The sequence below is a fragment of the Folsomia candida genome, unplaced genomic scaffold (genome assembly GCF_002217175.1).
Source record: "Folsomia candida strain VU population unplaced genomic scaffold, ASM221717v1 Fcan01_Sc020, whole genome shotgun sequence".
Lineage (NCBI taxonomy): Eukaryota > Metazoa > Arthropoda > Collembola > Entomobryomorpha > Isotomidae > Folsomia > Folsomia candida.
In genome coordinates, this window is record NW_019091212.1 from 3,327,349 (window position 1) to 3,353,527 (window position 26,179).

General features: G+C 40.1%; 1 protein-coding gene across 1 annotated transcript; it reads right to left on the reverse strand.

Annotated features, from left to right (window-relative positions):
* Nucleotides 1-1,332: 1,332 nt before the first annotated feature.
* LOC118438388 (transcription factor LBX1-like) lies at nt 1,333-25,945 on the reverse strand. The gene is made up of 4 exons (XM_035858548.1): nt 23,585-25,945; nt 22,248-22,554; nt 6,788-6,978; nt 1,333-5,229 (listed from the first exon to the last, which is right to left on the reverse strand). The coding sequence occupies exons 1-4, from the start codon at nt 24,014-24,016 to the stop codon at nt 4,954-4,956; spliced, it is 1,206 nt and encodes a 401-aa protein (XP_035714441.1). The 5' UTR covers nt 24,017-25,945; the 3' UTR covers nt 1,333-4,953.
* Nucleotides 25,946-26,179: the final 234 nt, after the last annotated feature.

A 26,179-nucleotide genomic window follows, 5' to 3' on the forward strand; every position in this document is an offset into this window, starting at 1 on the left:
AACGATTTATTTTCTCTTTCTGTGAGCAGTTTAAGTACGGAAATAAACTTGAGCGTAATGAATAAGCAATGGATCATCACCACATAGATCACAACAACCACGACGACTCGCTGCCATTCTTTCTTGGTTAATTACTTTATGAGACATATTGAGGTGCTGTTCTCCGCAACATGCTTCCAAGTCGGTCGGTAATCTAAAGAGAGGGGTCGAGCCCCATTTAACTTTCCGTTCATTTCCAACGTCAACTTCGACTAAGTTAGTTGGACTACGGAGTCAAACTCATTTTAGATTTTTTTTTTCTTTCACAGTTGTGTTCGGAAGCAAGTGCACATTTATAATGGCGTGGTCGTGGAGGTGGTGGTGGTGGCATGATGGCTATAAACAAGACACTTTTTGTACGATTTGCTTTTCCAACTGTCACGTAATGTTTCTCCCACAAGTTGGTAAATGAACCTTGTAATAATGACGATGATCGCTTTTACCGTGCGAATATAGATCTACATTACACAATCACCACACCACCACCCATGCACTAACCACAGCAAAGGAGTCTCGCCAGTACATACATAATTGCACGTTGGACTCTTCACAATTAAGTTGACACTGGATTGATTTTAATTTGAGCCACGCCGTTATTATGCGTGACTTCTGGATGGACTGTAAAATGAGATGGACGGGTGGACCCTGTGTGCGAAAGCTGATTAAGAAGCGATAATAACAATAATATTGATGATGGTGCAAATTGCTCCCCTTTTATCGTGTGCATAACTTCACTCACGTATTCGCCCCTAGCAAAAATGTATGTACGCGTATCTGTACTGTTCATCCATCTCTGCATCACTAAATACACTGATTTGCTAATAACAAACCAAATCAGTTGTCAATCAAGTGTCTCTCTCCCTCACCAATTCACGTCAGTATTGACCGGACCCAGTGATGCAGAATATATGACGACCACAGCCCAGCAGCTGGCCTGCCATTTATAAATACACATCTAAAAAGGAGTCATCAATCTCATTGTTGCTAATTTCAGCATCGAAATTACTCACCCCGTCGTCACGGCAGCTTTACTCGAGTGCAACTGTCCTCGAATAATTGATCTTATTAGAACTACAAATCATTCCCGAGGCCATTTGTCAACCAGCCCCAGAAGAAGAACAAGTCGTGGTGGTAGCAGTTCGTTGGTTGGTCGAGGTTGATGAGGTGAACAACTCCTCCAAAGAGTTAATGACGTGTGTATGAATGAGGGGAAAGTCACTCCCACCACACGACGACGGCTGCAGAAATAGATTTAAATATGATCACAAAATAGAGCACATCCGCACACACACATTTTCATCGTAACGATCATCATGAGACTTTTATTTCAATTTAATCATATCATCATCAGATTGACTCTTTAAAGCCAAGCTTGCTTACTTTTATGGACTTACTTAACTTGTACCATTCATTTTTTACTTGTTATACATGTAATACGTTTCGTAAATTGGGTATACTTAGCTACATACATATTCTTATGCAGTTAGATTATGTATCTACTTGGCGTAACGTAGCATACATAGTAGTTTGTTCACTCACATTACATACTCAATCAGTAGGAGCACACTTAACATCAAACTTAGCATTATTTTGTGGCTACAATAACGAGAAAACAACGACGTTGGTGATGATGATGAGACATTTGCCGTCGTCGCACTAATCCTAAGGACTAAAATACGTATCAAGTTACATTACATCTAAATATGTATGACATAAAGCTAAATAGACTACACTATGTACTAGGTTACTAAAAATTATGTCTTAATAGGGACGACTTATCGGTAATAGTTTACATAAATTAATAATTCTACTTCTCCCTTCGTTTCCAGTAAAATGGGTAAAAAGTAAATCTGTTTCTTTTTCTTAGTAATAAATACACACGACACGAACAACGACTTTTCTACATCTTTTTAAACGAAAACTATAAAAAAAACCATCGAGTCGAGTCGAAAACATTTTTCCTTCTAAATATTCTATGTGTGTATGTATGCATGCATGTATAAATAGTATTCCTTTGGTTTGTGATGTGATGCGACAACAGACAACAATATGCAACCCGAGCTATTGTTCAGCTTAACAAAACGACGGCATTATTTTCCCAGGTATACAAGACGTGTATACACAATAATAATAATGCTAAATCGTCTTCCATCCATAATTTGTTCCGCAACAAGTGAAGTACATCCAACGTAAGAAGAGTGAGGAAGCTACCAGAGACATTTTTAGTGTTCAAATTTATTAATAATAATAATGCAACTTTTTGTGGTATGGTTTGGAATGAACAATAAACCGCAATTCTTCTGTATTATTATTATTATCATCATCATCCCAACCTCACAGACCATGCAGAAGTATGTACATACAGATACATACAGTGGTTGTAGTAGTCGTTGGATATGGAGAGGCAGGCAACATATTATCGGTGACAGTGCGACTGGCTGACTTAATAATTTATCATTATTAATGACTACACAAACAACAAGATCATAATAATAATGGGATAATGATGAGTCGGCAAAGAGGAAAAAAAATAATTTCCCGAATAAAATCATTATCTTGTAAGAATTAAGAAGAAGGACGAATGAGTGAAATGGAAAGTATAACCTGATGGATTTGCCAAGGTTCTCGTAAAAAGTGGCAACTTTTGAGATATTTTTTTAGTAAAATGAGTAATAAATTTATATCGTAAGAAATGTATTTAACGATGGATGGATTGATGGATAGCTAATAATTTAACAACGGCGATGATGTAACGACGCAAAAATAAATGGGCGTTGGTTTCATTTATGATGACTACATTTACATTAGTGGAGGTAATTTAATTGAAAAATTCTAATAATAATTCTGCCCACGTTTTCTCCCATGTAAAACAGTGTCACTATTTATCTACCAAGAATAACATAAGATCGGGTCGATTATTATTATTATTCATTTAGAGAATGGATTGATTTTAATAATGAAACGCCTTGTCACCACATTACGAATTTAGAAAGTAGGTGATTTATTTCACGCCGTGCCGTTCGTTCGCATGACTAAAAAAAGAAGTGATAATGATGATGAAGCATGGTACGTACCTACCCAACGTGCATAGTGGTCGGTCACATAGTTAACGGATTGGATTATTGGATGGAGAAGAGAGAGATGAGGTAATTGTATTTGGTACAAAAGTATACAACAACAATGTAATACTGATTATTGAGGCAATCCCATCGACACGACTCCACACATCGAGATTCATTCCATAATTTAATATCTCCTCTTGACTAACTACACATACGGAATATTGACTCGCCCCAAATGAAATTCTATCTACGACGACGTGTCTTTTCTACTACCTATCAACACTTACACCCACCCACCCCCGCATAAGCATATACGCGTCGTAGGTATATGTGCACGGCTAATTAATAAAGTTCATGGTATGGTGGAAAGTTTTGGAATGTTTGCACACACCCCGACGACGACGACGACGAGGGCTAAATATCCATTTTTTTTGTTTCAAGCTTTCGTGGTGGGCTTTATTAGAACAATAATAACAAGTCTTAATGAGACGGAGGAGGAGGAGGAGGGTCTGTCGTCGTCCCGTGATACTGTTAATTGCTGGCAGTGATCTGAGCTATCATAAATATTTGTTTGTAATGCGATACACTGCTCGATAACTAAGTAGTGGATCAATTAATATATGCATTCATTTCATGGCGCCTCTGATTATTTATGAGTCAGAAGAATAGTATAAAATTTTGTGGCTTTCTTACACACAAGCTGAGTGACTAACGCGTGGTGAATTTTTTATACATTGAAGTTTTCATAGTACTAAAAAATGCATGATTTGTTTGCACTAACGCATTGTCTTATCGCCCCGAAATATGTATTATGTATATGGTTAAAATTGACTCGTGATTGCATTTCAGGTAAGTAAATAAAGTGTTCGTGACATATAATTCGTCCGTCATCGCGTTACTTAAAACAAAGTGTTTAAAAAATTTGAAATAAATAAAAAAACTGCTCGAATTAAGATATCAGATGGAAGGAGAGCATGAACTTATGAATGAATACGTAATTATCCTCATCATTTAAAATTCTTTCCGGAGTTTAGCACGTCAATAGGAATAATAAGTTGGCCAATTGGGTCGGCATATGTAGGGTGGTGGTAAGTATGTTTTTGTGTGTATGTTTGTGATAAAGGGGGAGCGGAAGTAATGCAATTGCTTGGACAGAACTAAGTTATTATGGAAGGAAACGCAATATTTGGGGTACACGAGTAACAGCAGACCGTTCTAAAACCGAACTGGTAACGTTTGTGTGTACTGTGTGTCAACTAGTTTCCCTTATCACCCTCTCCGATCCAAGTTTAAAACCTCTGATTGCATGATGCTCACTTCTACGAATGAGAAGTTTGCTTGTACTTGTGACGCTGTCATTTTGTAGTATGGAAAGAGTAGAATAATAAGAAATGACACGTCAACCGGTTCCATTTCACGTTACGTTCCGTTCCGCCTTCTCCTTTTCCCAGGAGTTGTGGTACAAAGAGACCAGTTACTTACTTAATAAATAAATAAATAGACGAGGAGGGAGAAACGAGACATGATTATCCCGAAGGAAAGGATGAAATGAAATGCATACACGAATTGTGGCCAAGTTTGTGGGTTTTTGAAACAGGATTTTCTAAACTTGCAAAAATTGTCTGGAAATATGGAAATGACGGGCGTTACATATTTTTAGTTGTTGATCATGATGAAGACGACGACTACGTTGTTACGTAATATTGTTGTTCTTGTTGCTGCTGTCGAGTGATGACGGGTCGAGCGACGACGAGATGATGACAATGACGACGCCGACGACAGAGATCAGTGTGTATGCGTATCGTGGCGGTGGTTGTTGAGGTGGTGGTGGTGGCTGGATGGATGGGTGGACTTAGTGGGTCGAGGGAGGGGACTCTGAAGTGAGGTTGATGGGCGAATGGGAGGACTGCGAGGAGGACGCTGGAGAGGCTGCGATATGGTACGAGGCAGCCGTCGCGGCATTCATGTCCATCTGACTTTGAGGACGCTTCTTTAAAAGTCCGAGGTCATGAGCGCTTTCGAGAAATGACTTGTGCGCTGAGAGGAGTTTTGCCGACTCGACGTCCTTTTTCAACTCCTCCATGTCCCGCTTGAGTTTTGCACGGCGGTTTTGAAACCATGTTATCACCTGCGATTAGAAAAAAATAAAATGTCATAAGTATTCAAAATATGTACCGTCATATAAAATCTACTATGAGAAATCTGTAACTGTGGCGTGGATGGAATTATTTAGATGGGAAACGTTAAGTACAATAATCAGAGACGCAAATGGATGCACATTATCCATCCGAGTCCAACCCTTTTAAGTGGAACGAGGAGTCATGACGTAGAAATCTGTTTTAAAGAACACGAACCCAAAAATTTACATAAACTCTTTTTCGTGCCATGTCCGCTTCCTCCAGAAAAGTATTCCCATTTCTCTCCTAATTTATTCAGGGTTGATTTTTCGTTTAAATTTAGTATCATCAAGGAGAGAGAATTATTGGGATGAGATGAGGCTGAGGAGGAAATTAAGTCCACTCCAAGCCTACAAATGAAGCTTTATTAGGCCAGGAAAGAAGAAGAGCTATGAGACCGAGCTCTATTTACCAACATGTACATTTTCCCTTTTAGGAGAATAAGCCCATCCCGCATTCTGATTGCGTCTCTCTCTCTCTCGACCGACTTAATGGGACTATTACTACCAAAATTGACAAGACGCAACCATACCACAAGAGTTGGAAAACACGTTTCGAAAACCGCTTTTGGGGTGAGACTGACTACTTTTCAAGAGAGAGATTTCATGTTCCGTAATAAATAGGAAGCACACACCGAACAAAGCAAAACAACCATCTCATCATCATGGTCCGTGCATGCATGTTAATAGTTTTGGTTGGTCGGGCTGTGAAAATATCAGTGTAGTAGTAAAACCTCGTCCAATTTACAATAGTCAAAATGGGTCCAATCTAATGGGCAGGTCTGCTAGGCAGGTATATAATGTTGTGACTTTAGGCACAGTGTTAATCTGTTCGGTTAATCCACCACCACTTTGGACAGCAGGTGCAGAAGGTGCCCTCGTCGTCATAAAATAGGCATTTATTACCAACCAACCAACCAATTTCTCCCACAAACAAAACAGCGTGGTCAAAATTAGGAGAATTAGGAATTAAAGTCAATTCAGCTGCGTTACTAACTAACCAACCAACCAAAGTCATGATTGTTTAGCGTTTGAATAATATGCATCCGTTCCTGGTTTGTTTTTTTTGGTTCGGTTTCGAATTTCTTTTTATAATCTCTCCAAATACGAGGTGCGGCTGTGTATGCTTGGAACGCGTGCTCTTAAAACGGTGATTTTCTAAAGTGCTCTCTTCTTTTTTTATTCGTCTTCCTCCTTTGTCAGGTGTCAGCCGACGGGAACGAATTTGCACATTTAGCTGATATTTATAATAATGTGAGTTATCATTCATTAGTTTGTTTCTTGGTTTTGGCTTTGCGGAGAGATAGAATTGCCTATATTTGGACATGCACAATATAGGATACGACGACAAACCCCATCCACAGTGTATTTACATATTTACATGTAAGCATTATTAATATTTAGCCATTTTTGTCGTCCACATAAATGTTGCTGGTCAAATCCATACGAAGAGAAGGACTTGAATAGTTTATCTGTAGAAAAAGATGACATTTTTTCTATGTATTTTTACCTGTGCATTTGTAAGTCCTAGTTGCTGCGCTATGTCGTCCCGGTCTGCGGGAGACAGGTATTTTTGGTACAGGAAACGCTTCTCTAATTCAAAAATTTGATGATTAGTGAAAGCCGTTCTAGATTTTCTCTTCTTTTTGGGAGGTTGTCGGCCAGAGAACATTTGGTGATCGGCTCCCCCTCTTCCGTGATCTGCAATGTGTACAAAGATTTCAAAAAATTAGTCATTTTGAAATAATAAAATTTTTCACAAGTTTTTGCGTGAAAGGTTCCAGTGCAAAAGTTTCACTTTACCATTATTAAAAAAGGGTGTATGAAACATTGCCATAAAATGCATGCAAATACTTAAAAATAAATCGACCATCTGCTCGATTATGAACATGTCCATGAATTTAATTTCTGGGGTCACTATTTCATTTCTGAAATATGAATCCACTATAATTTCTTTTAAAATACCGATACACTCAGATTTATTGTAAGTAGCTACTTTATAATGATAATAAAATATTAACATTTCTCCTCAGAAACCTATCATCCATTTAGATGAAAAGAGAAATTTAAAACTTGACGTAGATGCATAAACTATGAAAATAAGTGGTACGATGGCTGTGTTTGTGTCGTGCCAGGCAAAGGCCGGTCTTGTTGCATGATATGTGATGACCAAAAGGAAGGGAAGGCATCCAATCCAGGATGGTGCTGTCATTTTTTATCCCGTGAGGTGTGTTCTTCTCCTATCTGTTCTAATAGTGTAAAAAACGCTGGTCGGGCTATTACCATTACTGCCTCTCGCTGTATATGTGCTGCTCTATCTGGCAACTGTTACGTCCATTTTATTCACCTCCCTCATAACAATCACCCCGTCTCTTCCTCCTGGTTGGGAAGAGAAGTTCATTATCTCGTCAAAAGAATGAGAGATTACGCTTAATTTTTATCCTCTGCCACGGAAAGAAAGAAAGTGCGATGACGATAAGGAAAAACGGACCTCTTTATGCACACACCTAGTTTGTTACGTTATGCATTAAAAGGCAACTTGCATAACTTACATATATGACAATTAAAGGTCATGTTTTTAAGTTGAACTATTATTACGGGGTCCAATTAAGGACTGCATTTCTCACATGCGCTTCCCTCTCTCGCGAGTTAATTATGTGCAAAAAGGTAAATTAACGAAAAATTCGATAGAACGTCATCCTTTGTTTTTGTTACCAAGCGTGCACACATGGAATAATTTTTTCGTTTTCGTCGTCGTCGTTGGTCTCCTTAATTAATTGAATCGCTCCCTCGCTAAATTGGTCTGTTAAGTTAATGAGGTCTGCATGGCCATAGCACTCTCGTGGTACTTACTCCCATTTAAAATCTACTAGAACTTGGTTGGTTAACACGTTTCAGAAAAAAGAGGGATGTACATTTCAACTCGCCAATTATCGTGACGAGTCAGCCAAACGAAACCCGTGGAGGGTAACCGTTTAAAAAAGACGATATTTCGTGTCCATTTTTGAGACGAATATATGCATGTAGCAGTAATATTTATATTCGGAGAGAGAGAGAGAGGAGCAATCATTATTCGATTAAGGAGTGAATAAATCGAGGCTTATCGATTTATGTCAAGTGTGCATGTCATTTCTGTCACGACATGAAATTGAACCATGTCTCCTCCTCGGCAGTAAGTAACGTGGAGGTGATTGGGTAGGATATACATATTAAGAAAGATTTTTACACGGGAGCCATTATCCTCGCAGACACGGTAAGTATGTAAATGTACGAATGAATGCTGCTTTCACCACCATCATGACGGGCGCAAATATTATTATGTTATCCTATTCTGCGTTCCCCTCATTACCAGTCTCACTATCATCGCCCTTCCTCCTTTCGTGGTGGTGGTGGTGGTTATCTCAATTACTGAGCATGCATGCATTTCGCCTGTCTCCCATTATGACGTGAAAGCGTAATGATATGTACCACGAAATGGTGGTAGTGACAGACTTATCACCAATAATGCAATCGTCAGCCCAGTCCAGTTGCGGGGGACTCGTCGTCGTCTCCTTAAATAATATTGAGCCGACTACTGCCCAACATTTTATCCAGCTTAGCTTCCCATCATAATTTATTAGGATGAAATATTCCCCCATGGCTGCCACGTCACGACCCATCATCGGTTTCGGGGCTGACAACTTAAATGAAAAAAAACTGACTAGCCATTCGAACCTGCCGTTCTCAATGTGCAGGTATAATAATCCATCCACTACCCACCAGCACCTTATCCACGGCTCTCCCCATTACATTATGAGTGATGCAAGTAGTCGTCGTCGTCGTAGTGAGTTAGTTGTTGTTGATGATTCCGAATGGCTGACATGACACGGAGGACGCGGCCCATTGTGTGTCCGACTCGTAACAACAAACGCAGACATAGTTTTCCTCTCTAATGTACGAGGTCCTAGTTGATTACTTTATTATTTGGTTAGACTTCCAGCAGCCTTGTTTGCCACCACCATGGATTCTCATTCATTGTGTGTGAAAACTTAATTCTGAGTCGTCGTCGGATACATTATTACTTACATTTATGATACGCTGCTAAACCAAATAACCATCCATCCATCCACCCACCCCGTCGGTTGACACATAACACAAGGTGGTGGTGGTGTTGGAACAATGCGATGGAACACAATGCACCGTTTTGACGAGTGATTCCATCATTCCGTGTACAATAATGGTCTTATTATTATTATTATGTGGCTCCCTTTCCGAGGAGACAATTTTATTCAATTGCCTTTAACAATGTGTCACGGGGAAAATGATTACCTACTCAACTTATGCACCAATCAGCTCAATATTACTCGAGGAAGGATGAGATTGATGGATTATGGGATTCGACTTACCTAAATAAAGGAGATTTAATGCGTAATGAAGTGATGCAACCAGACTCTGAGGATGGGAAGGAAGGGTTTGAACACGAAGAGTCAATAGCACAAAATCAATCTGAATTACGACTCCTGTCACTTCAAATTTAGAATAATTCATCGCCCCCAAAATAGGATTGGATGGCGTAAGGATTGGGATTTGTATCCAGTTTGTTCCTACTTTTCGAGATGAAATCAATCTAAATTTGTGGAAAGTAAGTGACTCGCTTCTTATTGATGGGCCTAATGCTAATGAGTGTTATCTGTGTTATGGGCCACCTATCGTCACGTGGTTTAGGGTGGGTGAAAAAGTTTGGCAGGAGCAATTGAGAAATATTCGACACGATTTCCGACCTCAGACCGAATTGATTGCATTTATTTTATTTTACTTTATTTTCCTGCTGCCCGTAGACGACAGAAGAAAGAAAGCAAATCAATTTCGAAAGGCATGATAAATCTCGCCAACTTGACACTTTCCTCGATCTGGTAACCCCACCGGGTGCACGTCGTGATTTATTGGCTCCTCCTTCCTCCTCCCCAGTTCAAAATTCACTTATTGGATTTCCCTTAAAACATCCGGATAGATGAAAATTTGGGCATGGTAGAAATCCTGGATTTACGTCTATACGTCTTCATAACGGGGAATGACGAGAGCTTGTCTTTTAACCGATGAGACTGCGACCTTAACATATTTAGCTTAGTGGAGAATTATTTGTAGGTTTGCTGACAGTCTTGTAAAGCTGACTTGTCAACTTTTCATTAACTCCTTGGAGACTTGTAAAATAAACAAAAGTTGTGCTGGAGGATCTGGCCTAGAAAAGTAAAAGTTTTCCTGTGCCAAGTTTTAATTCCCATAAAATTATTTCCCGTGCAGTCTCCTCCTCTCCTCGCCGAGTGTAAGAAAATTTTAATAGTGGTTTGGTGGGTATAAAGATATTGAGCCATTTAGTTGGCTGGTTGGTTAGAAAGGAGAGAAGAAGTCATCGCTGCTGCTGCGTCGAAGATATGAGGTCATGTTTTTCACTACTCCATTAAACTAACAACTGAACAAGCCTCCAACTTTACGAGGCACTTGATGACATATTCATTTCACCCATTTGAGTACTCAAAATCAAAAAGAGGACCACTTTCGACAACCCAAAAACCAAACTAACCAATCCCACAAATCCATATAATAAAATAAACCAATTTCCCACTTTATCCCCGATTTGGAAGTGTTGGAAATTAAGGAAATGCATGGGAGTGAGCAAGGCCAGCTACGTGTACATGTGCTTTTGCAACAACCCATCTTGTGCTCTTTTCGCCCTGTCCAAACAATTAACACACATTTATTTTTAAGTGGCTTTTGGCTTTCAGCACTTTTCAGCTAAATGTGTGAATTATATTGGTCTCGGAAACAGTGACAACCAATTCCCACCGCACCACAAACTTACGCTTTCCTTAGCCCAGCCAGAACCAGGAACCATTTACCACTTCATTTAACCATGGCTTTCATTGGATCCTATTCTATAGCAGTTTTAGCTCCTCTTCATTTTTTACTAGATTTTTCTACTACTGAGAAAATCGTGTTATTGGAAATCCAGCAGCTTGATTAATCTTTCAAACGGTACTGCCACTTTTTCGATAAAAAACAAAACCGGTAGTATTCCTTCCCTGTGTACGTACGTATATGCATATTGCTTAGGAATATTTATGTGTGCACCTACCACCACCACCACCACCACCATCCCCATAATTTATCCTTGTAGACTTGGATCAATTATTATTAAGAGTCATAAATCAAGGCAATTATAGATCATATCACGGACTCGAGTAGCACTACTACCCACTTCTGCCTACCTTCGAGATAAATCTCAAGTCTTAAATATACTCACCTAATTTAATAGACAAGAGAAACGCCAACTTCGTATCGTTTCTGCTACTAAATCTCAAATTAAGCCGATATCATTACATCATTGATGCGCTGTTGTTATCTACATGTGCACTTAACTATACGACCCTGCCCACGTAGCCAGTCTGTCACTCGGTATAATACTCCTGTGCATAATACGATATTTATTGCACGGCCCAAACCCTTGATTTGAATTCATTCTGATTTTGATCGATGTGACGGATAACGAAGTTTCTAATGGGGCTAAATTTATATTATCTTTGAATTACGGGGAGAGTTTTTTTCGGCATCGTTATTATTATCCTAAGTCAGCATTTAGCGACGATTTCAGTCGTCGAAAATAATAATAACATGGATGGATATCTACGTCCCCACTTATTTTTTCCCTTTGACAGGACAACTTGTGCAAAGCAGAATTAAAAAGTCAGGTCATGAAAATAATACGGCGGAGAAGAAATACACAGAAATTGACGTAATCTCATTTCTCGCTTCATTCATTACATTGTGCGCCCTAAAGCCTTGCTTAAAACCCCCCACAGTTTAGTTTAGCTTAGTTTACTCTCTGTTGTGTTGCTATTCATTCGTTTCGTATCCATTTCCTTAAACATAACATCACGTTGTTCTGCTGGGTCCCTTGGAGAGAGAGAAAAAATATGCCTTTTCCTTCTCATTTTCACTCTCCCACCACTTTGTCTGCTCTCAAAAGTTGGTACATTGTCAGCTTTTGAAGAAGAAGGGACGTCATTAAGCAAGTAAGGGTTGACTCTGAGGAGGTTGTGGAAAAGGGGCTTGAGGAAAACAAATAAGATTAACTAGTTCTCCATAACTTTTGTACAAGTTTTATTTAGTTTGTAACCGATCCCTCAATATTTCTCCTTTCCTGTCAACTATTAATTACGTGAGGGCAGGAGCAGAATGGGAACGTTGTTCGCTTTATGGACACCAACAATTTGAAACATGATGATGACATGATGTGTTATTTCAGCTCGACAAATTTCAGAAAAAAATAATTGTAACGCGCAGGCAGTTATAAATCGACTGACCATTTCCTGTTCCACGCAGGATCAGCGACACTGATTCAGTGTTAATGAGAAAAATGGAGAATTTGTACGGCAAACTGTTTAATATCGAGGATAAAGTAACCAGTATGACGCTCATTCATAATGTATTTGTCTGCATGTTAAGCAAACAGAGGAACGCGGAATAAACAAATAAATTATAAATTACGCAATAATAATAAACGGCGAGATTGGTTGGCTGGGTGGTATTAATAACATAAAGTAAGATTGATGATGTTCCATCCATGTATCGGTGTAATAAGTAAGTTTGCACTAATAAAACGCGGATGGGAACTTGGCTGCACATTTCATGGCTAATCAAGTGAAAAGATGAGTCTTGTAACGAGAAATCACTTCAACTCTCTCTTTCACAGAATGACTAACTGTCTCATTATTTTCCTCCGTCCAATCCAGCAAAGAGCAAGTCGGGAGATGAATAAGGGAGTTAAATTGACTAGACTAATGTGCTCCTGTTCATTCAGCGCTAGTGTTTGCTGGCCGGGTATATAAATATGTGGATGGAGAGGGGATCGTCGCCTTTGTGCGGGTTTATTACATACACAGTGGTGTGTTTTGTTGCGTAATACTTGTACAAACTCGGAGACGAACACGGCCATGAATCATCCTCGCTTCTGTGCACCTTTGGAATTCTATGGAACAAAGTTGGAAATAATCTGATGCAGGTTCAACCTACAGGATGGATAGATAGCTCGATAGATAGGACGAACGAGTGTATTTGTTACACGCTTAGAAAGCAATAAGTTACAACCATTTGTCATGTGGACAGATTTGAGGTGGCCATGCATCCGTGGGCGAGATTTATCCATGATGACATTGTGCTGGTTATTGGCTTCGACACTTGCATCCAGCCAGTCGTCATTGTATTCATGCCCCATAAACCTCGCTTTCGGAGAGTAAATAAAATCAACATTTACTTTGCAGGGAAAAAGTCTCAACTTTTACTTTCAAGACGATGTTGTTACCTATACAGATACTCGTGTGGAGACCGTGTGAAGGAGAAGAAGTTTGAATGAATGAATCCATTTTTTTCTTTCAGTGGAGGAGTTTCCCATTTTTTCGTATGAATGTGGAAGCAAGCTGATGAGATGACGAGATCATGAGTTAAAAATGGGAAGTACGTTATCTACTGTTGTTCTCGGGGTGAGAGGAAGCTGCACGAAGGTAGGAGAACGTTTAGGCTTCGGTCAATTGTGCCCGTGAACGAGACGATAATTATAACGAACAAATAATGGGACTGGTTGGTGGTGGTGGTGGTGATGATTATGAATATATTATTATCCCGATCACAGATACATTTCATGTCACTGAGCAACATTTAATCACCACCTGCTCCCTTCCGTTCCGCTACGCAGGCCCAACAAGCACACAATACAAACAACACGGTTTTCCTGGCTGCACGAGTAATTAAGAGAACACAAAACAGTAAGAACAAGTGTGGAATGAGAGTGAGAGACATGAAAATCGAAAATGAGACGGATTTATGCGAATGTATAAAAGCGATGGGGGGCGCGTTCCTCTCGGCGATGGGCTGTTACTCCTACTCTATTAGAAATTGCAGTTCGTCATCATCATCACAACATAATCCAATCTATGCGAACTTACTAGTTGGATACTTCACCATGCTGATTTTCTTTCTCCTTTCTTGACGTGTAATAAATGCAAGAAATCAAGTATGTAGTCATCACACCAAAGCTGTGACGCTACAGACGTGAAAAATTGCACAATTCATTTCATGCACCTTCCAAAAAACAATGAACTCTTGTTTCATATTTCTCGCCCTGTTGTGTGCACAACTCATCACTCGTGTCCAGTTCAATGGAACGAAATACTCACAACTTTGTATGAAACGATCCCCCTGCAGAGAAACATAATCCATCCAACTGCTTAATTTGCAGAAAAAAAACAATAATATGCAATAAGAGCGGCATTAAAAAAAGCAGGATTTTTCCACAACCACCAATGCAACCCAACCACCACGTTCGTGCGATGAAAGGAAGCCCCTTAATTAATCAAATGCCCGTGTGGATTAGAAATATTAGGATACGACAGTATGTAAAGAAATGGAATAATAATATTCATTAGGCGAAGAGATGTTGGTATTTCTTGGCTGCTGCAGTGCTGACCTAAACTGGTTGCTTGCTGGCATTGCGAAACGTAAGAAAAATTGCAGTGTGCGAAGGATAAGAAGCGAAGGAGCTGGCACGACAAGGCAGATATTTTAATGAGAACCAATAATTACAGCGTTTACGACTTGAGCGGATCCTCTTTCATGGGATTAGAATAAATTTGCTTGATTTAATTGACAGCCGTCCACCCCATCCACCTATGTGCCTAGCTGGTGGTGAGATTATTTGCTTAGTGGATTGATGATGCATATCATAATAACCAAACACTTAACACCAACTGACGACGCTTGCGAATTAATTGTGTATACACTTTCCAACAACAACATACGGTTATAGGGGAAGAACCTCGAGTTGGAACGGCAGTAGTCGAGTGAAATACAGATAATTTGTGACCCGGTTAGATTATTGACCAATTATTAGTATTGGAATGTAGGAAGCTCAACTAACGTAAGTATTTATCTGCATCTGTCAATACTCAACAAAAGTCTAATAATCTTTAAAAATCCAAGCTAACTGTATTCTGTGTATCGAATCATTAGAGTTTTGACTAACCACTAGTTTTTTCCCCTGCATAATAATAATCTCTTTATGGTGTTGGTCGTGTCGACGGTGGTGGTGTGGGTGCCACGTAAATGTCATTTCATTTCATAAAATGTGTGTCCCCGTCCTCCCAACACTCGCTAATTTTATGTCACCCACTAACAACAAAACAACAACACATGCCAAAAAGACTCACATCTCAAGTGACAGGAACATATTATGCTCATTTTATTTTTTGAGACGAGACAGTCACCAGGATATGATGACACTTAATTAGCTGATGCTCCTACATACGTCGTATTGCTGCATGGCTTGGACGGGAATGAATGCATAGGAGAGGAACTCGAAGGAAACTATGCAAAAATCGTTTCTCCCCGTCTCGCAAGTCACAAAATTAATGAAGGCAGTAAGTAATATAACATCGTGCCATGTCATTAGATAATTTAGGATGAGTGATTAATTTAAGTTTAAACTTTTGCTAAGCGTGAGTAAACTGAGAGTGATTAAATCGTAAATGAACCGTCATCAGGCTCAAACGCTCCTGAAATATTCAGCAGAAAGAGCCAAATCAAAATCAACGTCCACATCGCCATATCTGCTTTTGCCTCTCTCTTATTCTGCTCCTGGCTAATAAATACTTTTATAATCAAGCAAACTACGAAACAACCCGGTGTTACTGCATATCATTCGCATGCATATGAACCATTTCGACCAAATAATTTGAGTCAACCTCGCAATTGGGAGTTGCGAGTTCAGAGCAGCTCCTTGTTTTTCAGTCGTTTAAACAAAGACTTGTTTTAATTGCTTGCTTTTGCCATGCAGAAGAGTTGTGTGTGTGTGTGCATACCCATTTTATAATCGCATATCGTCCCATATACATATATCGCGTAGGGTATTATTGTGTAGTAAATATGAGCTGTAGATTTTAGATTACGAGCTTATTGACGACACTTAAAACTTAGAAAAGGAAATATTTGGATCAAATAACTACGCTCGACTTAATCATCTCAACGATAGGAGTAATTACGGTGACAATTTATTTCTCCACCCAAATTGAGAAGTATGCATAATAATAAAGCAGGAGAGGAATTATTAAAAATAGAAAACTCTCCGGGTAGGCAGATATGTGGAATTGAAATGGTGTTTGTTGTGTGTGCCCATTAATTTACTATCCTCTTGTCCTCTGTTATTCTGGATGGTCGTTGTGTAAACTATTTATTAGCGGAGACAAGAGCGATGTCTTTAATCAATTTACTTTTGGACGGAATTAAAATTAAAAGAAGAACATAATCCAATCCACTTGATTAAAGGAGGGCAGGAGCGAGCGGGGTATTAAGTCTTGTTGACTCATGGGGTGGTTGGTGGTGAAAATTGGTAATATGGGAGAGAGAAAGAGCGGAGAAAGAGGAAATTAGGTACATCTGACTTGACTTTAATTGCGCCTGGTTTTCCAGTTATCTTACAAATCTTAATTTTCTATTCCGCTCTAATCCTTATTATTCCCTCCATGTGATTTACCTTAAATACGCAAACATTAAATAATTAGTGGTTTGGTTTCGCTTTGGGGATGTATGTATTATGCCGGAGCGAGGAGTGGCTGGCTATACATAGTTGAGGACAAAATTTGAGTCTGAAATTTAATGGCTGGTGGAGAAGGATCAATAATACCTTTTCGACGACAAAGTTGGTTTTTGGTTAGGTTTTTGGTTGGTTGAGAGTATTAAATTAATGGGCGAAAGAATACGAGATTGGAAGGAAAAGCCATTCAGTGTCAATGCAATTCAATAAAATATATAGGGAAGAACGTGGCGATGAATGAAATGAGATTTCCTGTGTGCCGCACTTTAGGACCACTAAGGACTACCCGTCTTCCGAGTGGAGTGGCGTTATCTACATTGCACTGCACATCTCCTTGGTGCCGAAGAGATGTGAAAATGGGACATGACGACGACGACGACAAGGACACAAAGACGAGTCTGGTGGTGCGGATGGAGAGAATAGAATGGCGACGACAAAGGCGTGGACGGGATACATATTGCACGACGAGGAGAGAGATAGACACCATTTATTTGCACGAGGGTGGTTCATTCCGTTCGATTAAGTGTGAGGATGATCAGGAGAAGAAGAGAGAGCGACCAACGAGGTGGAAAAAGTCAATATTGGGATAAACGGTTTCTCGTAAAGGCAAATGGGTTTGGATATATAAATTCCAATTGTAATTGGAATTCGGCGAGAAGAGGAGGAAAAGCAATATTATATTCTTCACACTTGTCTCAAAACCCAGTCAAGTGCACGGCACGGAGCGATATCCAGTCTCGCTAACCGATCGACACCCCACGGCGTCAGCGCGGTCCATTCTTCTTCTTCGAAATAAGTTGGCTGCTCTGCTACAGCGTAACTGGGTGGGATTATTCGGTCGGGATGTGATTTTATGATGGTCCTTAACCAACTACCCACCCGTCCGCCTACACCCTCCGATTATTTGGTAGATGTACAATCGTAATTATTGAAATGTGAGACTCTACTCGTTCTTTTTTATGTCGATATTTCGCCACCGTTTCGTTGGTGAGGCGTCATCTCCAAATTGTCACGTTAGCGATGAAACAATTACGGAATTAGGCATGCAAATGGAGCAACTTTGCGACATTTGTAAATGCATGAGACACACTGTGAAGTAAAAATAAAAATAAATTGGATCAAATAACACGATGCTGCTGCTGCTGAATACTATTTAGGAAATCCATCAAGCACGAGCGGACAAAAAAACGTAGAGGAATGTTGACTGGTGTGTTTGTATGTAGTTTGAGTTTGATGGTTTGTACTGTGTTTTGTTGAGGATTGGATTCATAATAACGCTTCAAAGTAAAAGGTTCAGTCATTTATTTTTACGATATTGCCAATTTTCCTCCGCTTTCTTCCCCAGTTTATCTGTGATTTTATTATTTTGGAAAAGAATATCGTTTTTTATCGTCCAAATTAATGTTTAGTAGTGTCGTAAAAGATTATTCAGCGTGTCGAGGGGGATAATAATAATTATTATTATAGCCCTTCTCGCCTTGGGTCAAGTATTCCATTCCATTCAATAGACGCACATATTTCGACTTTCTGGTGGAAAAAAAGATTATTATTAAAAGCTATGTGTCAGACATATTTGGTCGGGCGAATAACCTGTTCCAAGTCAAGGAAGGAAATTCACTTTCTAAATATTACATAATAAAATGCAGAAACTAAAACTTGGTTCGTTGAGAGTTAAATAAAAACATGTCGTGAAAGTCTGGCCCCGAAACACAAATATTTAAGATGGTAATGAGGTCCAAATTTTGGAGGAGACTTGATTTATTTTTTTTTCTCCTCTGTGTTATTAACTGTGTCGCCCTTATTCAGCAGACAGGCTGGAGAGAGGACATGTAAGGTGGTGGAAATGGTGGAGACCAATTCTGTCACAGAGAAGGACATACGTTTCGCCGAGAAGAATGTGCTTTATGACGTGCCTCATAATGAATTAGTCTCACAAGGAGCACTTCTGTCGGCACATTAGAGGCACTCACCAAGAATGTAATTTTATATTTATGGATGGAGCACATTACCGCTACATAGTTGGGTCATGCTCAGGGAGAGTAATTATACACAAAAAGCCTGCTTGTTCCAATAAAGAGGAACGCTTTAATTTCTGTGGCTTTTGAAATTACATAATTTTGTCTGTCTCATGTATCCGGGCGAACATGGGGCTCATTATTGTCATCACGTAATGCAAACTAGGGACGGGAAATATTACGTGGGTATGTAGAGATATGTGCATTACGTAGTCAATCAATGTGAGAGGACGATGCGGATTTGTTAAAATTGGATGGACGGAGAACGGACGGTTACAATTTAGAATGTGGGAAGAAGAAGCTGTCACAGTTTTAGGAGACTAGTTAAGTATCTTTTTCTGGTCTGGTGGGACGTTGTCGAGTTGTTGAAAATTGTCCTTGTCTTGAACCAACTCTTGTTGCTCTTTGTTTTTTTTTAATTCTTAAAAATTCCATCAATCGTCCTCCTAACAAATTGTGGTGCGGATTTGATCTTAATGAGAGTCATGCCATGAACAAGGGAGAGAAGAGAGTATCCGATGATGTCGCAGATAAGTTCTCAACACTTGTCACATGGACGCTCCTTTTCTACTTTGGCGTTTTACGGACAAACTTACGTATCCCCACTCATTCTACTACGTACGACGACTACTACTACTCGCCTCGTCTAGAGTTAACATGACAGCCGACTCGGCACACCCTCATCTCATCTTGTCACGACACTAAAAAAGTCGTTCTGTGACAGTTTTCGCGTTTGCTGGTATGCGATGGTGAATCAAAAAAGAGGATGTAATATGCCAATCTGTATCCGTTTGGCCTCGGTGACTTTTACCAAACGACGGAAGCCAACATACATACATGCTCAATCTAATCGGTGCACCAGAGTTAACTCGAAACAGCTGCGCGTTTCTATTTTCCGTCATCACAACTATTTTCCCTGCTTTCCTTCTTCTCGGCGACAAAAACTTTAATGAGCTGTTCTCTCTAAGTACACGTTTCAGAGTTTTACGGGGAGTTGAGGCTATTTAGCCACACTTCATATTTCATGCATGTGTACCATTTTGGACTTGGACGCACATCATCCATCCGCACTCCCACTAAAAGTCACAACCTGCCCACAATAACGACGAGTAGTCGTCGTCAAATAATTTTGTCGCATTATTACTATACCCTGTCGTCGTCGTTTAGTTAGCAAGTAGTTTAAGCAGGCAAAAGTCATGGCTGCTTGAAATAATAATTCCGAAACCTGACAGAATATTAAAAGTCTCTTGGTCGATAGAGTTGATGATGATGATCCATTTATTATTTCAAGTTGGACAGGTCTCCTGTTTACTGGGGTCAAGTACTATATGCACGAAATCAGCCATGCCACCACTGCTGCTGCTGCTGGACATTTAATAAATAGGACTCGATAAACTCAACGAGAAAAAGAGCAGGTGCAAAGTTTCTCAATGCTTTCACATTTTTTTAACCTGGGCTGACACAAAGGTGAAGAAAGTCAATACATGTGTGTGTACGGAGTGGATGAGGTGTGGGGACAGGAGTGAGTAAAAAGTAAAAATGCTGCCGGCTCAGTCAGGGTTCATGCCAACTTTTACCAAGTGATAAATCGAGTTGGTCGGAATAATCCACCACCACCATCACCATTCCATTGTCATTTATTCGAGTCGGCGATGGAAGAAAAAACACCATCTCCACCCACCCACCGAAAACCTATGTATAGCCGAAAACGACTGCGGTCCGGTGAAAAGAGAGAATATTTCCGACACGCAATTGTTATTACTTACAAAGTGAAGAGAGAGAGAGAGAAAGAGAAAGAAAAATACTTTGAAAAATAAGACGGAAACCTCAACGAGTGCAGTTCATTTTGATTATTGTGGTTCATTCGAGTTGTATTTCCTGGCTTTTTGCATGCATGCAGTAGTACACGTCGTAGTTACTTATGCTTTTTGAATGAGAGGACAAATCACTGTGGTGAAATGCACGGAAAATAAAAACCGTCCAGTCCAACCAAATGAATAACGCCTTGGTCTGCACTTTTACCACTCCTGCCGCATGCCAATAAAGCAAACTAAATAGGAAGATTTATACTAATGCGTTTACTTGTTTACTTTCCAACAACTAGGATCCAATAGAAAACTATTTATGCTTCGCACGACCCAAATAATTATTGGATTTATTCCTCGGATTACTCTCACTTTATACGCCACCAACTGCCTACCTACACATTTACAATGGGACTATGATTGGCAAATATGCACGTCTTGAGAAACGGTGAGACTCGAAAAGTTTCTTTCTTTCCTTTCATCCCTCTCTGGTAGGCAGAAAGGGCTCGGAGGCAGGTTTAATTGCAGCTCAGAGAAGTAAGTGAGGTGACAGGAAAAGGCAACCACAACAAACACCAGCGAACGGGTTAGATCATCGATCTCCGACACCATGCCGGTTTTACACACACCACGATACTACAAACTACCATTATGTGATGAATAAACCGCAAAGTCGTCCAGTTCGCTACATGCTTCTACTGTCAATCAAACCACTAATTGTAGGTGGGTCGTTCTCGTTGTGTGTGTGTATGTAGGAGAACGTGGTGTCTTAAAAATTCACCTCCCCAGGTTAAAAGTTTCTTGTCCTTACGTCCCTGCTTAGTTAGTTCATCAGGATTATCCATTATTAAGCACGGAAAGGCCAATCAATATTTTATATGCACAACGAGTTTTATTCATTTCCAGGCTACACATTTCCCTTTCGTTTCGTTGTTACTCACCAACAAACGAGGGTCTCGTCGACAGGTCGCAATAAAATAATCCAATTTTATCATTTCACTCCTCGTTATTATTCATGTGGCTCAAAAAATCACTTTTCTTATCATTTCTTCTTACATTTTTCCTTTCCCGTTAATTATTTAATTCCCGTTGCATGCAGAGGTAGGACATAAAAATGGGCATCTCTCTCTCTGGTGTGTGTGGGTGTGCATGCTGTGGTGTTGTGTGTGTACACAAAGAGCGTGGAGTAACACAAACAAACAAATGTTATTCGGAATAAATTATACGTCTTAAATTAAACCAGATGCTGTCAATACTCGATAATTATTATTCGTTTCGTGGACCAGGTAAGAAAAGAAAGCGAGAAACAATACAATGTTTCAGAGAAAAATGGTGTGCGATTTTTATACAACTTTGTAGATTCAGCTGCAGTAAAACCTGTATCGCTCACAGTGAGAAAGATACATTGTTCAAAGGATCATGCATTTTAATGATTAATGATTGATTGAGGTGAGGATGGATGGATGGATGCGAAGACGGCACGAGTCTCGGAAAATGGATTGCTTATTACTTATTTTATTGGGCACAAACCTGAGTTTTCGTGATGCCCGTTGAGACCTTCGAAGGTTTTGGATGTCATTTGGAAGAGAGCGTCTAATGGTGATGAATCTGACGAGTTGCGACGTCCGTTCGATTTACTTTGGGGGTCCCATGGGCGCACTATTCTCTGCTGGATGACTACCTCTTGCTTGTTGTGGCGTCCACCAGAAGTCTCTTTCCCACTCTGATGGCTACTACTTTTACTGAGGGCGGGGGGCGTGGCGGGTTTGTGACTTAGAATATCCGTTATCGAGAAGGATTTTACTCCAGGAATGTTGCCCTGACTTGGTGGCTCCACCTGGAATAAGGCGACAAGGGATTAATTACTTGTACTACGCCAAGGACACAACAATTACTTATTTGTTGAGTAGAAGCTGTGTTTTTCATAGTAATGGCATAACCATAATGTGAGAGGAGTAGGGTAGAAATTTTTAGTCCCTCAATATGAAATCAAGGTGGTTTTTCATTGCATGTCTGACCAAAACAGGGGCATACCTATCTTTCCCCAATTAATCTGACGAGCCAAAATTCGTATGGTATCATTTTGATAAGAATGCACCCAAACCATCTATAAAACAGCTTGTTCTTCCTTCGTAGTAGAAATTCTTTACAAAAAGCTGAGCATGCCTAAAACCTATGATGATCATGATCCTGTAAGTCTTTCTCTCTCTTCTGCCGCATTCCTTTTATCGCTTTAAATTCAAGACATAATAACGTTTCACGACGTGTTTCAATTCAAATGGAGACTAAAAGGAATAAATGGGAGAATTAGAAGAAGAAGATGTGCACTCATAATAGTCAGTCAGTCATTCAGTCACCAACAACCACATATCATCACGCTTTGTCGGCAATTATAGACGAGCAGACACGACCATGATAATGCACCAGATGGAATCTCATTCAAATTCTACGAATACTTAATTGTGCTCAGAAACTGTATTGTAAAAGTGGGAGAATAAAACCGTGTAGAAAAATAGAGTTCGGATTTTCTAGAATAAAATCAAAGAGAATACAAAAAAATGTCTCATCTTTGCCCCCTGAACTGCATATCTATCCGTAATTTACTACGATTATATGTACTACATACACATGTATCTCCACTTGAAATTGGGTGACAGCACCGAACTGAAAGTTCTACTATTTGTCGTCGCTTGTCTACCAAACTTCTCACCGTGTCACAACTACTCCTTTGGCCTGATTCTTATCTCAATTGTCATCATATCTTTCCCGTCATTCAGACTTTTTACTGGCTCGTCTTTTGCGATAATTAGGATTTTTGTGCGACTTGAAATTTCTAAATAAATAGCAAAAAAATTGGATTTAATTACCTTTAGCATTCTCAATTTCTTGAGAGGTTTGAAGTATTCCTCTTCGCACCCATCGTCCGGATGGGTTCTGGAGAAGGTGTCTGGGGACGTTGTGACGGAGGGGGAAGGGCTGCCTCCGACACTGATGAGGTCATCGGAAGACATTTCATCGTCCTGGCTGAAAGGGGTGAGGGGTCCTTTCATCACCACCACTGGGGACGTCGTGGTCATCGTGGTGGTGACCTTTCCCTCTCCACCACCACCATCATTCGCTATAGTAGTGGACGAAATGGGGGATTTGGCATCGATTCGATCACTCCCAGCGGCAGTCTCAGGGTCCATTTTTGCCTCACACATTGGTTCTTCTGGGACTTTGTCACCGTGAATCAGTGTGACTGCCAGGGCGGAATCGTTCTCCACGTTGGTGTAGCAAAAACTTATTTTGTGATGCATAAATAACAAGTCACTCACTTTTTTCCTTGGCGAAATTCATAAAATGCACAATTCCTTACTCATTTGGAGTGCAGGAAATTATAGTTTTTCGCACACAAGTCTTCCTCCTCTACTACCCGGCACAATAGTAAGGACGACGATAACATGAAATCCTTAACATGGAGGTGGACTGTGGAATGGGAGAGAACGCCGATTATGATTATTATGTGATGACACTGCGATTCCCCGAGAGAAAGCTCCCCTTCGTTTTTCGCACTATTATTTAATTCGTAATCAGACATTCGATATTTGGGATGGATGGGAAAAGGGCTATGTCGCAGGGGCTTAATATTTAATGAGGAGGTGGCAACTGGGGAAAATGGATGGAGGAAATTATTCGATAATTGTTTAGTCCGCTTTCCTCAGTTTTTACGACGCAGTGGTCGTTATTTGTGGCTGTGGTGACTGACTGATGACATTATGATTATGACAAGTATAAGTCTGTCCTGTCACGGGAGAGAAACACGGCTCAATATTTAATAATGCTTTTCAGTTTGTCGGATTTCAGTTGTAAATTAATTTCTCCGCTTGAGACTTTATAAATTAATTTACTCGACTAAACCACGACTTGTTCAGGGTCTTGTAGGCGTAGTCGGCGAAATGTATTTAATTTTCAGTCACTACTTCTTCACTTTATTTCTGCTCAAAAGTGACGTAATCATTATCGTCACCAAATACATAATAAACACTTTTTTAAGAAGGGTGGATTAGATTTTGGAGTATCAACCAAAATACATTACAGTCATTAACCGGTCACTTCTTCTAAATATGTATGTGTGTTTTGCCACCTATCATAGTCATTCATCCCTTTTATTTTCCAATTTCAAGCACTTGATGGTTTTTCTCATCCGTATAATATTTTTTTATTGGTAGGGTTATTTTTGTCTCTTGTGTAATTACACGAGGCGTGATCTGCCCAAATGTGAGTGAGTAGAATAGTAACGCTTCACTAAATTTGCGTTGAGGTTGAGTTAATACAATTGTCCGTGTCACTCTATGAATTGAAATCATCCAGTCTCATCAACACCACAGGAACTTGTTCTTGATGACTTGGAACAAAAAAGAACACACCAAAAAATCAAATCGAGCGAGTTTCACCCAAGTGTCAAAATATGTATCGAGAGCTTGAACCGTGCACTAATGTTTTCTCGATAAAACGTAATTTTTTTTGTCGTCTATTTTTCACAGAGTGACAACAAGCTATTGTCTTGTGTAGAGTGGGGACGACGAGATGAGTTGATTAAACAGGTGAGTGACACGACAGAAAATCCTGTGTAATAATATTCTCGTCACCATTAACACCACCGATGAACCAAATTGCAAATGGACCCACAAACTCGAAGCGATTCATTGAAGGAGGTAACTCGTTGTTTTTTTGCACTGATTTATTGTATCTGTGGCAAATCCGGGAAATGACTTTTGCTTTTGTGACATGAGATGGAAACGCACCCACACGAGGACGACATGCATACGCGCCAGAAGGAACGGTATGAAGTCGGTGATGCTGCTGATGACTGAATGAGCCTTTGAGTGCTATACACTCGTCGTATATAGGTAAACAGAGTCGATAGGGTAACAAGGTGGCAAATTGATGAGCATGAAGAGGAGACAACAACAACGTCCAACAACGCCAGTGGCAGGACAGCAACTGACAAGATGTCAGTGAGGTGTGATTATTATTATCGCGATATTATTGTTCTCTCTGCGGGACTGAAAATGAGGTAATAACGCAACACACTCCGCGACGACGAAGAAAACGAAGGATGACGGGGAGGTCCTTGGCAAGGCCTCCCACTAAAAAAAAGAGTGTATATCTTCAATATGTGAACCTTGAGGCTACAGCTTTGGTTTTTCTCGGCGTTGGTTTTCAACAAGCTGCTCTTTCGTGTACAGTTCCAGGCGGACTGAGCACAAGATGTGGTACGGTGAAACGTTAGGTAAACGGCAAGCGAGCTGAGAACGAGTCTCGCTCTCTTCTTGTGGTTTGGTGTTGGCGAAGAGTTTTGTGTTTGACAGGTCAATTTACGCAGATGGGCCGCCTTCGAGGTAGTCGGGAGGAGTCAACTCGCCACATTGGTCGTCTGGAGCTACCACCACCACTGCACCGAGAGAGCCCCTCGCCAC